This window comes from Phlebotomus papatasi, chromosome 3 (assembly GCF_024763615.1).
Source record: "Phlebotomus papatasi isolate M1 chromosome 3, Ppap_2.1, whole genome shotgun sequence".
Lineage (NCBI taxonomy): Eukaryota > Metazoa > Arthropoda > Insecta > Diptera > Psychodidae > Phlebotomus > Phlebotomus papatasi.
In genome coordinates, this window is record NC_077224.1 from 57,451,127 (window position 1) to 57,465,716 (window position 14,590).

A 14,590-nucleotide genomic window follows, 5' to 3' on the forward strand; every position below is an offset into this window, starting at 1 on the left:
CGCTGCGATGTCCCACAAAATCTGACAGCATTCAACATAACCTATAAAAAAGGCGGGATATTGTGTTTTTTGTTGTGATTTACTCCAGTATCAAAATAATGTACGAATTTGAGGAAAATCCCATATCTACAGAGGATAACTACGACGTGGAAGATGGAGATGACGAACAAGACCACGATGAAAAAGAAAATAATGGAGAACTTCCGACAAAACCTTCAGAAGATGGTGTGAAAGTTAATCCCAAGAAGAAAGTCGTCAGAAATCCCAGAGTCAACCTAAACACTGCAAAGTTAAAGGGTGATCGTGGATTACATACCATCGAGGAGTACTTTCGTGATGTCAAATACAAGGGAAAAGGGCACGAAGCAGAGAATCTCAATCTGATCATGCGAAAAATCGAACATTGGGGCCACAGAGTTTTTCCCCAAATGCGCTTTGCCGACTTTGTGAATCGCGTTGAGCAGTTGTGCCGCAAAAATGACGTCCAGACGCATATGAGAAAGTACAAGATGGGAACTCTGACACTAGATATTGCACCACTCAATGATGAACTGGAGGAAAGGCCAGGAGATGAGCTTGCAGAGCCCATAGATGATTTCGATGCCTTGCTGTCTGAGCAAGTGGAAATGCAGCGAAATGTTTCAGCAAGACCAGATGGAGCAGAGCCTTCCTTCAACTCTACCCTGGACTTCCCTTTCCGAGAGGATTTGGGAGATGTGTCACTTGGTGTTGCTGAAATCCCTCCAACTCCTCCTCCAGTGCCCAAAAATTTGACTGATGAAGCAAAAGCGAGGATTGCAGAGAATCGAAGGGCAGCTTTAGAGCGTCTCCGTGCAAAACAAGCTGCTCAGGCTGCTGAAAGGACTGAAATGTCCCAAGAAATCTCAGAAAGTCCAGAATAATTTCTTTCAAAATAGAATAAAAATGACCGTTATGTTTAAAAAAACATTCCGGAACCCTGTGGGAAAATTCCAAAATGCTGTCAGTTTGTTACAAAAAAAATTGGCTGTCAAAACAAAGCAAAAGTGCGGAGTATTTTTCCTCGAAAATCTCGAAAATTCTCAGTTATTGCTGCGTAAATCCGTGCAGAAACTACTCCTTAATTGGGTACAATCTGATTATTTAGTAGCCTATTGAAGTTTCTTCATTGCAATATTGTTTTTCTGGCAGTGCAAATTGCGTCACAAATTGTGAAATTTCTCGAAGGTTTGTGCGTTTTGTGGAGACTGCGAGTGAAAAATGCTTTCCCGACTGGTTTTATCTGGCCCCTGTGTGGCAGGAGCCTTTGCAAAATCCGCCTTCAATGCCCCAAGAATCCATAGTCAGACCCTGGTTGTTAGGCAGTTTGGCCGGGAAGCCAGGAGCGGCGTCTCCAGCAGAATGGGGACTCGTACGAGGCCCAGTCTCAAGGAGCGCCTAATGGCACCGGCAGGACCCAATGCCTTCAGCATGGGAAAGGGTGCTCTGGCTGGAGGGTCAGCTTTGGGCCTGGGTGCTCTCTGTTTCTACGGATTGGGCCTGGGAAAGGGAACGAGTGTTCTGAATAACTCCATGCTCTGGCCACAGTATGTCAAAGAGAGGATTCACAGTACTTATCTATACTTTGGTGGATCTCTCTGCATCACAGCAATCACGGCGCTTGCAGCTTTTCGCTCCCCAGCTATCCTCAACTTGGTCGGCCGGAATGGCTTCCTGGTAAGTGGACTTTTCTTCCAGGGAAGATATTTAGGGCCCCTTAGTCATCATCTTGATCTCTCAGGCGATGGTTTTGATGATGGGAGCTGTAGTTGGCTCTGGAGCAATTGCCCAATCAATCCCTTACACTGAAGGCTTTGGAGGGAAACAACTTGCCTGGGCAGCTCATTGTGCAATTCTTGGAGCCTTTATCGCGCCCCTTTGCTTCGTCGGAGGCCCCATTCTGACCAGAGCCGCTCTGTATTCAGCCGGAGTAGTTGGAGGATTATCAACGGTAGCTGTTTGTGCTCCCAGTGATAAATTCCTCTACATGGGCGGACCTCTGGCCATTGGACTGGGAGTTGTCTTTGCATCGAGTCTCGCATCTATCTGGCTTCCACCTACAACAGCCCTAGGTGCTGGATTGGCCTCAATGTCCCTCTACGGTGGTCTCTTGCTCTTCAGTGGCTTCCTCCTCTATGACACTCAGAGAATTATCCGCAGAGCTGAAACACACCCCATGTACGCAGTGCAGAAATTCGACCCCGTCAACTGGTGAGTCTTCAGCGTGATTTTCCTGATTTTCCATTTAAAAATTAAATAATTTTCCAAAATATTTTCTCCTGCAGTGCAATGTCAATTTACATGGATACCCTCAATATCTTCATCCGGATTGTGAGCCTACTGGCGGGAGGTGGTGGAAATCGAAGAAAATAAATTATTATTAGATGCTATTGATTTATTATTCTAAACTTGGTTAATTAATTTGCTGAAAATAAATAAAATAAATCAATAAAATATTCTCAACTGATTTTTTAATTCAAATCCCAAAATTTCGGAGCTTTTCCGGAGCCTACTGTGACAACGTCAGTCCACCATATTTGTATTTTGTTTTGCTTCACGGAAATTTTTCTCATCAACCAAAAAGGAGGTAAAAAGTGATTTTTTGACCATCAAAGTGAATTAATTGCAGTATTAAAATTGATATTAATTTACTGAGATACCGAAGGAGCAGTAAGAGGTGAGAAAATAGCCATCATCTTGAAGTATTTTGACCAAGAATTTGCGTCATACCTTTCAGCCATAGAAAATTTTCCTAATTTTCTCTGGGGTCAAATAATCAATTTTTCCGCAATTTATGCATATTCACTGTGTCTATCAATTAGCAATGTATCACTGGATATTGCCTACGAAGCAGAAATAGGCGAAAATTCAGCACAATGTGAAGGCACAGGAATGCGATGACTAATAGCCACCTTCTTAATTATTGGTGGGGTTTTTTAATGGCTTTTCCACAAAAAATTATGCACTTTGCTGCGTATTTTTCCCACAATTCTCTCTCAATTTCCTGCCTCAGAAGACTCCTCGAGAAGCTACCCAGATTGGGGGCTTGTGCTTCACACAATTTATCGCATACTCCATCCGCAAAATAGTGCATGGGAGAAGCTGCGTACTGAGACTCTCTGGCACTGCACTAGTCCCCGGAAAAAGGGGGTGGATGATTTGCAAGAGCGAGAGTCATGCAATATTTCAGTGATTTTGTAAAATCAATAAACACACGAAGGAGCAGGTTTCATTGCCAATATTCTCCACAGCTCGGTGGCTAGACGGCTGAACTTTCAATTAGTGCTTTGGGAAAGAGATTAGGGGAAAGCTTTCAGTTTTCGCACACACTCTGGCTTCGAACATTTTACCCATATTCCTTTAACCCTTTAAGGACGAGAAGCTTTCCGCTGAGCGAAATTTAATGAAATCAAATTTCCCTCGATATTTTAGCATAAATAAGAGATTTATGGGTGAAAAAAATTTTACCATCCCTAGGAGTCCTGGAAAACTATTGGTCATATATGACCCAATCGTCCTTAAAGGTAAAAAAGCACAAAATTTTCCAGACGACTAGTTTAGTCGTTTATACTCTGTTATTTTTGAAGGATAAATAACTTGAATATATTTGTAATAATAAAAAAATATTTAAAGTATGAGTAAAATATAAAACGATCAAAGAATCTTGAAGTCTGGTACACAAAAACAATATTTTTTATGAAAAAAATTTATGAAAATAATTGTTTACTTCATTTTTAATTTTTATGATATTCATCGAAACAAATTTCGCATACTGGTAAGGTAACACAGAGATAAATGTCGCACGCCTCACAAATACAATTGGTCTTATAATCTTTTTTTCTGATAGCACAATGTGAACCTCAGTTTTCTTCGAAATATGTTTGATGGTCATGGGTAGGGCAATTTTGTCTCTGGGTATTTAAGACGTACAGTTGCACATTGCTGTGGATCTGAGAGTTCTTCCGGAGTTGATGCGTTTTCGATGAAGAATGCAAAGTCCACGTCATCCACGTCTTGTTCCAAATATATTAATGTCGCTTTCGTTCAGGACAAGATTGTCGGCATCATCGCTATCTTCCGGGCATAATATGTGGATGATTTTGGGTTCATTGATCATGAATTTTTTTTTCCATTTTTGAAGTCATGTACAAGAGTAAAAAGTTATGAATTTACAACATATACGCAGAAGTATCTTATAAATTATCAAAATATTACCTTCTTCAGTCAGTATTGCACTGGGAAATCTCAGCTAATTGATATATCACACAATATTACACGAATAATTAACTATTTTGCGTACACATAAACAAAAACATGAAACAGTATAACCTCAAATCTGCGAAAATCCACTAGAGACAAATTCGGTATCTTTTATCTTTAAGGACGATTGGGTCATATATGACCCATGAAAATTATGAAGCCTTCCTGAAAATACCAATAAACTATAATTTTTACTTTGTTGAGAAATATTATGTATAGTTATTATAGTTTCTAGTCATAAGAGGTTTTTGCTTAAAAAATTAGAAATATTAAAAATATTAAAATTCAAGCACCAATATGAAAATTCGTCATTTTTGAGCTTAAATATTTATTATATAGCAAGTAGCTGGAGATTTGCAAAAAATATCCTAGATTCCTACATCTTTGTACTTTGTGATTAGGTACACATATTAGAAAGAAATAACTTCAGGTAGTCAGGAAAAATTATTTTCTCTATGGGTCACGGGTGACCCAGTCGTCCTTAAAGGGTTAATGAACTTGACCTATGGCAATATAAATTACAGGGAGTTCCGGCTTGAGAAAAAACGGATTGAAAGGATTTTAATACCAATGGGAGGGAGCTAATTTATAAAATAATTTTTGAAATTCCCCTATGCAAATGTTTTTCACGCGGTAAATTTAAAATGCATTTATGGACAATTGGCGCTGAAAATAGGCTAAATAATTGGGGCCCTAAATTGGGTTATACGATTTACGACCATTTCGTAAGTCTCCAGTAGGTATTCACAAGCATTTACGAACAATATTACGATTTTTTTTGTGTGAGACCGTTTTTTCACACTTAGCCATTGAAGAGATGCGTAGTTAAAAAGTCTGACGCTGTATTTCTTCTTAACGACTCCACATTTTAGTAAGTCTGTCTAACAGAATGACTAAGTCAATTTGTCGAACTTACTAAAAATTTACTTCATGAGGACTAGTTTTTGCTATTTTGGTATCAGACAGGTCAGGATTAAACATTTGATTATTTTGATTAAAATTCAATTATTAAGGAATTAAACGTTCTTTATTTTTAAACTACAAATATCGTTTATTGGGATCAAAATGAAATACTAAACCTACCAACTGCTTAGGTGGCCAAAAGTGCTTACACGGCCAAAAGGGCTGACTCTACCCTATAATTCATTATTCATCAAATATTGGAATAAAAATCCATAATTTTAATCAATTTATTTTTAGTGTCCAATTTTAACCTCAAAGTGTCCAAATTTAGAAACTGTCCAAAATTATGAGACTTTCCCCTAATGGTTTAGGATGGGAAAAATTATTTAAAAATACATTCTGTCAATATTGAAGCAATTAAATAAGCGATGAATGCCTTTTGCATGAAATTTCAACACAACAAAGTATAACAGAATATTTTCCTTTGCCAGCTGTTGAGTAGAAATATCATTTATGTAAAATACATACAATGAATTTTATGTGTACATTTCCCCTGTCCCCTGCCTCCGAACTCTTCATGTTTCTCAGAAAATGAAATTTTATGCATAAACTCCTTATCAAAAGACTGGCTGTGATTACATTGTTTCCAATTAATATAATGTGGTGAAGACTAAGAGCAGCAACTTAATTAAAATTCTTACTCCGTGGATTATTTATTTGATACATAATTATTTCTAGTACTTATTCACTGTTTTTTTTTTAATTGTTGCTCCACGTTGTCAAAGAGAAATATTTTGTTCAGTTCTTTGGAAGCTTTTGCAAATTTCAGTGGTGTTTTTTTTTCTTCTTTTAGTCATTTTGTGGGAAAATAAAAGAGAGAGAAAAAAAAGTTTTCTGTGAAGATTGTACTATGGAAACGCTCAATAAGTTATATATGTACATTGGAGTGGATAATTACTGTATTTATTGCTGAAATGAAATATGATTGTGGGGTTCCGTGAGGGTTGGAAAGTAATTTTGGGTATTTTTCTTTGATGTTTTTACTTGTAGTATCCAGGATGTCGGCGGGTCCGTACAATTACAATTATATCTTCAAGTACATCATAATTGGTGATATGGGTGTTGGCAAAAGTTGCATCCTTCATCAATTTACAGAGAAAAAATGTAAGATTTTACTTTTTTTAATACAGAAATTTAGGTTTTTTTTATTGAACGGGAGAGGGAGTACATTAAGAAGGGATTGAGCAAATTCTCTTCCCTTCGCAGTTATGGCCAATTGTCCTCACACAATAGGTGTTGAGTTTGGTACGAGAATAATTGAGGTGGCTGGTCAGAAGATTAAGCTACAAATTTGGGATACTGCTGGGCAGGAGAGATTTCGTGCTGTCACCAGATCCTACTATCGTGGAGCAGCTGGTGCTCTAATGGTCTATGATATCACCAGGAGATCGACCTACAATCATCTCAGCAGTTGGCTGACTGACACGAGAAATCTAACAAATCCCAGTACTGTGATCTTTCTCATTGGCAACAAATCCGATCTCGAAAGTACAAGGGAAGTTACCTATGAAGAGGCCAAGCAGTTTGCCGATGAGAATGGATTAATGTTCGTGGAAGCTAGTGCAATGACGTAAGTTCTTTTGCTCTCTTTAAAAAAAAACTGCTTAATTTTCGGGATGTGTTTTTCCTAAGACTGACGAGAAATCAATAAACAGAGCTGATAATTTTTGCTCAACTGAGTTTCGCAATATTCGACTCAATTTTATCTCATTCTGTTGACATTGATAATTTTTCGGAGAATTGCCAGATTTATCTTGAGAATTTAACCAATATTACTTCCAGGAAAAAGTCGATTAGTCCGAGAAGACCTTCAAGTATGAGCAAATGCTAAGAGATAATCTGAAAAGTATTTGTACAAGGATTCTCTCTTTATGTTGATATTGTTCTAAAATTTTGGTTAAATCAAGAGAGTTAGTGGAAAGCATACTACTTTCGAACGACTCAAATTTCGGACAAATATTTTTTTTTTAATTTACTTTAGAAGATTTTTTAAAGTCATAGATTATTTATTGTCAAAACCGGAGGCAGCCAAAAATCCGACAGCCAAAATTCCGAATGTTCAAAGACCTGAAGGGGAATTCTCTAACGCTCTGACAATGCCATATGACAAATTAGGTTCGAATCTTAGGAGAGCTTTTTCGAAAATGCGATTCTGTAACCATGACATTGCCATTTCAGTTCACGTGACATTGTCAGAGAGTGAGTCCGACAGCCTTACATAAAATAGAAGAAGAAGAAGAAGACATTGTCAGAAGTCACATATTTGAGATTTCTGGCAATTCAAATGACAATGAATTTTGTTAAACAAATCAATCCAGACGTACTGTATTTTCATAAAATTATCAAGTAAAGGGATTTCATTAAAAATTCAATTAATTGCATTTTCAAACTCATATGATATGTCAAAAAAAAGCTCGAATGGCATTGTCAGGTTTCGAACTCACGCATGACAATGCCACGAAAATTACAGAATTCCCCTACTGAAAGGGTGAAATTATATGGAGGATGATAATGTGTACAAATAATTTCCCAAGACACAGAAAATTTCCCTTTGCCTCCAGAAAGCGCGAGGGCAATCGTGGGAGTAGCTATGACACATTTAAGAATGGGATTTTAGCTTTTGTGATTTTGGCGTTCGGGATTTTGGCTTTCGGTATTTTTACCCATTCGGGATTTTAGCTTTCGGCATTTTGGCGATTGGAATTTTGACCAGAACCCTGTAAAAAAAATTCCAAAATACGTTTCTTAAATAAAACTGCTCGCTCTTGGAGTTCGAGCAATTAATAAAGGAACACGTAGGAGCCGCTATCGAAATAAATCAAAAAACATATTTTTTGAGGGATTGGCAGGAGATGGAAGAAAAGTAAACGTTACAATAATAATCCTTGGGTTTATTTATGGGAGGTTTCCCGAAAGCTTTTAGTTCGTATCTCTTACCGTTTGGTCTCTAGTAGAGAAGGACGCCAAATGCATTATTTTTGGCGCGTCATTTTTTGTACGGAAAAATACCATTGTTTGGAGTCGCTTTTGGTACTGCATGGCAGAGTAAACTTTAGAAAAAATGTTTGGAGATAATATTTTTGTTTTTATTGGAGGGTTGTCGTAAATCGGAAGTTAATATTATTATTTTTTATAATAATTTCAGTTAAAATTTTCATGAATTGATCTTCACAATGTAACGGTTTTTTGAAATATTTGAGACAAAATCCGTGAGCATTTTAGTGACTTTTGCACTGCGAAGTATAAAAATGGAACATTGCGCAAAGAAATCATATTTTTCATCAATATTTTTAAGTTTTCCTAATTAATGCACTACAAATTCATTTTCATTCTCTGTTATACAGAGCCGTGTCGAATATAATTATTTACAGTGGCGACAAAATAAATAGCACACCTTCAGCAATTTTCCTATTTTTATGTTTTATGATACAATATCAATCTTTATACCTGATCATGCTTTATTTTTTAGAAAATATAATGCCTATTATAAATAAAAATGATAATTATTTAGTATTTCTGTCTGTTAAAACCATGTGTTTTTGTCATTTTATGAGTTTAGGTATAATTCGTGCGGTCCATTTAAATAGCACACTTTCATTTTCTCTGAAAATATTACCTGAAAATTATTTTTATTTTAAAATTCATTATATTTTTGTATTTTATATCATTTATAGGCATTAATGCCAGAAATTTTAGTAAAAAAAAGTTATGAGAACTGAAAAATCATGTAAATAGAGCCTTTAGTACAGATTTCCAGGCTTTACGTAAAAGAGTTTAGGATAACTAAGATTTTTTTGTAAATTATATTGTTCAAGGAAGATAATCATTAATTATTCAATAATTTTTTATGATCAAACTTTATAATCACACAAAAACTCGAAAATTTCGAGAAAGAATTACGATTTCTAGAGAAGATTCTGCCATTGTTCTTATAGTAAAACTAAATTTATTTGCCGCCGTGCCGAAAATGAAGGAACAAATAGAACAAAATTTGAAGATTTTACTTATGTGAGCATTACTGAAAGCCAATTATGTAAAAATACCCGGTTTAGAAGTATTGAAAGACGTACAGAGTTAGTATTCAAACGAAACCGTACCTGTTGTTTGATATTTGTTAAAGAGCATATGCAGAAGGACCTACAATTTTGGAATAATTTTCTTTGAACCGATATAATCCTGTCTAATATCACAGGATATGACCTAATAAAATATTAGATGTCCCAAAAGTCAAGAATTTTGTACTTGATTCATAATTAAAAACGTAAAACTTAGCAGTGGTCATTTTATAGTATGGGGTTACTTTTTGCGAAGTGGCGTATGGTCTATATATGGAATATCGGGCAATATAAACGAATTTGTTTACAAGGATATCTTTGGACAAGACTGTACTTCAACATCGAAAAGAGTTGGCTTTTGGTTTTTAAGTTTTAACCAGGCTAATGATCCCAAACACATTGCCAAGACTTTAAAACTGGTTCAGTAACAAAAAAATTGACTTCTGGAATGGCCAGGACGGTCTAAGGCCCTCAATTCTGTTGCATTTAAAGGAAAGGATTGACCGCAAGATAAATCTCTCGAATGTGACTAATTTATTTGAGATAGCTTTAAGTAGATATCCACACTACTTGAAATATAATCACATTACAATAGTGTCAAATCCTGATTTCCTTAATGATCCTTCATAGTCAAGTGCTCATTTTTTCCTAAAGTTACTTAATTAAGTACTAATTAATCCAAATGTAATTTTCTAATAGAATTCTTAAGTTTTATTAATTGCAGTAGCAGCCGAAAAATGTCACTTCTTATAGGATGTGCTATTTATATTGTCCTCTTAATATGTTCCATTTCAAGAATTTTTTGATCGTATTAAATTTCTTAAAAAAACTCAGGTTTTTTCTTCATATTCAAAATGTATTTATATACAAGATTATTTACTATTATTACTTTCATCATTTAAAAGCATAATTTTTCGAAAAACAAAGTATTTTTTTTATTACAGTGTCCGAAACTGTGCTATTTATCTAGTCGCCACTGTACATTGACAGTGTGAGAACAACGTGGTGCTAGTCAGAAAATGTGTTGATAAAATGACATTTTTATATAAATATTTGTCCAAAAATAAATAGAAATTGAAGCAGAAAATCAAATAAGTCAGACAAGAACTGTATACTGAGTGGTTTATAAATTGTTTAAAATCGGTTGTGAATCGATAATGATCCGGGTTTGAACAGATTAATAATTTTTGTGCGATGATCAATTCTACTACTCTTAAAATTATTTTGACAAAGGTTTTGAGTTATTATTCAATCGGTTCAAATCTGTTGAGAACCGCTATACGATAAATTACGCGAAAGTTCCTAAATTCCTAAAGTTTTTTAATTCTATAAAAATTGGTTGTAATTTTTATTCAAAACCAAATTAATATGATTTCATTGGGGAATTTCAGGCGAATTTGTGTCTATTGATTGTCATTTTTAAGCATCCGTGAAGGGGTTATTAGTGCGGCTCAATAGGGCAAATCTGAAGATATTCGCAATCTTTCATAACTATATTGGCAATTTCTACAATAAAGTTCAGAAAGCTCAAATGCAGTGGAAGTAAAATGTTGAATGAGAATTATTACTAAAAGAGCAGCGCAAAAAGGAGAGAAATGTAGAGCAAAATGCAAATGAGTGCAAGATATCAGAAAATTGTAGAAATTGCCGATAAGGCTGTTATTGAATTAATTTTTATGGCTAAGGAAAAAAAATATTTGGTCTCAATGATTAAGAACAATAGGCGAAAAATATATAATTTTGCGTGGAATATTTGAGATATATATTTTTTAAAAATATGTATTGTGCATTGATGTCTATGAGAAATATTTTCTACTGAGAGAAAGAGAGGGTCAACAGCCGGTGAATCTTGCAACAAAATGTATTATTAATTTTTTTCAATGGAAAAACAATGTTTTTTGCGGGAATGAAGATTGAATCATGATTTATTTCCCGTCAAATAATTTCGTCAGATATCTTTAAGATTTCTGCAGAAAATATCTACACCTTTGCCGAAAATCTGCCGAGAAATCTGTAGATATTCCTACGAATTTTATTTAGGCTTGGGACAAAATTTGTCAGAAATTTTTGCAGATTTTCTGATGAATCCTGGTGCATACTCTGACGAATTTCTGTAGATATTTTGCCGATTTTCTGTGGATTTTTATCTACATTCCAGACTTTCCAGACAGCTGTGTCTGAAAAGATGGAATATTTTTCACTGAAGTTTGCAAAATTCAATAGAGTTATTCTTGGTGTTTTCACAGTGTTTATATAAAATGAAGAATTCTGCAACGCCGTGTTATAAGTAGAGAATAGTGAAGTGAAAACTTTAAGCAAAATGTCAACCTAAATTTCGCGTTTTTGTATCATTCAATTGGCGATTTTTAAGAAATTAGTATTTTTGCTCGCAATTTTTTACTTATCTAAAATGTGTACTCGGTAATGCTTGTTAAGCAGAGCATACCATTTTCTTTATAACTTCTACAGTTTCTTCATAAATCAACAATATTTTTGTGAAGTAATGGAGGCTGTGCAGATTTTCTAGGGAGAAATTCTGCCGAAAATCTACAGATTTTCTACGCAGGAATTCTGTCGAAAATCTACAGATTTTCTCTGGATGTACTAGAATATACCGTTACAATTCAAAAAACCTCCGAGTAAAATCGGCAGGTAGAGCAATGATTTGACGGGTTTTTACAGCTCGCACTCAATAAAGAGCAGTTATAATATAACACTTTTTTTCAACTTGTGACACGGTTAGAGGCCAAACCTCCAAAATCATGTTTTTTTGTTTATTTCGAAAACGGCTCCTACGATTTTTTTCATTTTCGGATATGTTTTAGAGGCAGTCAAGGCGAATATTTCGTCCTTAGACACCTATGTTCGAAAACCATTTCGATATCGAATTTTCGAACATCAAATTTTCACAAGTTTTGGAGGGCCTATTTTTCAACCGATTTGTTTAAATTAGTTTTACTAATTAATGAGGAATATCAATGCGGAATTTTGTTTCAGGGGACAAAATGTTGAAGAGGCTTTTCTGGAGACAGCCAAGAAGATCTACCAGAACATCCAGGATGGTCGGTTGGATTTGAATGCGTCCGAATCGGGTGTTCAGCACAAACCCTCCCAGCCCAGCCGGACCACCCTCAATAACGATACTCAAGCCCAGAAGGACAATTGCGCCTGCTAATTCAGCTGTACGTACCATTTTCTTACCATATTCCTATTTTATGTCCATCTCCCTTTACAATACGTCTATTATCATCTCTTATTAACAGTTTCACAAAAAAAGAGAGAAACACCAAAAATCTGCGCGTTTATTGTATCTATAGAGCTACAATATTTACCCCTCACTCTTCTCAATGGTTTTCTTCTTCATTTTCTTTACTTTCTCTTTTGCATGCCCAAATAGTTCGAGAGAGAGAGAGAGGGAAATGGAAAAGAGGAAAATCCTTGTGAGATACTCTTTATAGAGAAATTTTTGTAAATAAAATGAAAGAAAAAAAAAATAATCGATAAATATAATTTTATCTATTAATAGAAGAAATTTAAAAAAAAAAAAACTAGAAGTGCAAAAATAGTTCATGATCACCCTCTTTTTGGGAGTCTCTTGTTATTGAAAGTAAAAGCAAAAAAAAATACAACAATAAAAACTTTAAAAACCAACGTAAACATGTCAAAGAAATGAAGAAGACTCTCGGTTAAGAGGCAAAAAAAAAGAATTAAGAAATGAAGTGAAAAAATGTGTATATGTAATGTTAGAAATGTGTGTAGGGGAAAGTACTCTCCCTTCGAACGTTCATGCCTTTGAACAATGTGAATTTTCTTTTAGTTTTCCTGAGAGACTTACACATTTCTATTAAATATTAGTTGGCTTATCATCATTTGTTGATAATTCAGTGATAATTTGGTGTAAATCTCTCACGAAAAACAAAAGAAATTCACATTATTCGAAGGCATGAACGTTCGAAGGGAGAGCACTTTCCCCTAATTGTTTTCTTTTTCGTATAAGGTCGTATATAGAATGATAAATATAATGAAGTGTATTAAGAGGAATTTAATCAGCTACAGAAAACAAAAGAAGAGAATCAAATTACCATTTCAAGCCCTCCTTCAAAGATCCCAGATTTCTATTCCTCGATGAAAAAAAAAAACATAAACAATATAATGTTGGAAAATCCTGAGAAAACATTTATATAAAGAAAAGTTGCAGTGAAAAAAATGTACCAATAATTGGTGCTCTTTGACATTAATAATAAAAAGTATTTTAAGACATTCCAAAATATTTTCTTTTCTTGGAAAAAAGGTGATTTTGTGAAAATTTTTCGCTTAGATTTTACAGAGAAATTCTTTGGGTAATGAAGCTGGATCATCTCAGCATTAATCTACCTTTTCATCAATGAATTGCTAGAATCTAAATTGGTGTGATAAAGTAATAGATCTCAGCAAATCCTTTTTGGATAAGACAAGAAATGACAAATCGTCTCAATTTTTCTAAATGATGAAACTTACAAGAAAAAACTCTGCGTAAATATTCGTTCCATAGAATTTTTGGGAACATATCAGTTTAATACCAATTACGCCTTAATTATCGGAAATTATCTAGAAATCGAAAACTACTAAAATGAGGGTATAATTTCAATACTTTTGACCTTACGTAATTCACAATGCAGTGGTACCCAGCACCTGCACCTGAGGATCCTCCTACATGTGAGCCATCAGTGAAGATCGTAACTGCATCGGGCTCAATATAATCTCACCAGCCGCGCACTCTCTCCATTTTGCCCTCATGTGAACTATAGGTTTTCGAAATTCGGTGTCAGTTCATTGGATGATGAACTTTAGAGTGAAGAATTGTAAAAAAGATCAAGTGTATTGCAGCAGCAGATTTTCCCACCTGTAACGTGATTTTTCCTCCATATTCGAAACCTGATGAAGAGGACATCCATCCTCGAAACGTCATGAAGAATTAAAGAGAAAAAGTCAAGAAAGGTCTATTTTTCCGTTCACTATCTGCTACAAACCATTAGACCGAAAATTCCTCCAAAAAGGTTTAAATTTTTTTTAAGCAATTTTTCCTCTAACTGGAAATTATCCCTTAATAGAAGGTCAAGATCCTCGTGTGAAATCAAGTGAAACCATTATACCCACAAGTCGCAATCGTCAGTTAAGTGTACAGTACAGAGCGTAATGAATGGGCATTCGTTGGAAAGGTAAGTGGTTATGCTTCATCTTTGTGGAAAACATGTTGTTATTTAAAAGAAATCCTTGGGGGTAAAAAAAAACAAAATTTAAGCTAAGATTAAAAA

At 34.9% G+C, this 14,590-nt stretch overlaps 3 protein-coding genes across 5 annotated transcripts; all 3 read left to right on the top strand.

The window, feature by feature from the left end:
• Positions 1-31: 31 nt before the first annotated feature.
• LOC129806968 (protein TIPIN homolog) lies at positions 32-956 on the top strand. The gene has a single exon (XM_055855859.1). The coding sequence runs from the start codon at positions 99-101 to the stop codon at positions 900-902; it is 804 nt and encodes a 267-aa protein (XP_055711834.1). The 5' UTR covers positions 32-98; the 3' UTR covers positions 903-956.
• Positions 957-981: 25 nt separating this feature from the next.
• LOC129806969 (growth hormone-inducible transmembrane protein-like) lies at positions 982-2,481 on the top strand. Its single transcript, XM_055855860.1, has 3 exons — positions 982-1,695; positions 1,760-2,229; positions 2,304-2,481. The coding sequence occupies exons 1-3, from the start codon at positions 1,240-1,242 to the stop codon at positions 2,389-2,391; spliced, it is 1,014 nt and encodes a 337-aa protein (XP_055711835.1). The 5' UTR covers positions 982-1,239; the 3' UTR covers positions 2,392-2,481.
• Positions 2,482-5,973: 3,492 nt separating this feature from the next.
• LOC129806970 (ras-related protein Rab-14) lies at positions 5,974-12,934 on the top strand. Of its 3 annotated transcripts, none has more exons than XM_055855862.1 (5): positions 5,974-6,140; positions 6,232-6,345; positions 6,448-6,811; positions 12,294-12,478; positions 12,560-12,934. In XM_055855862.1, exons 1-4 carry the CDS (start codon positions 6,092-6,094, stop codon positions 12,469-12,471), a joined length of 705 nt encoding a protein of 234 aa, XP_055711837.1. In that variant the 5' UTR covers positions 5,974-6,091; the 3' UTR covers positions 12,472-12,478; positions 12,560-12,934. The 3 variants fall into 3 exon arrangements, with proteins under 3 accessions (XP_055711837.1, XP_055711838.1, XP_055711836.1); XM_055855863.1 differs by having other exon boundaries at positions 12,694-12,934; XM_055855861.1 differs by having other exon boundaries at positions 5,976-6,140; positions 12,294-12,934.
• Positions 12,935-14,590: the final 1,656 nt, after the last annotated feature.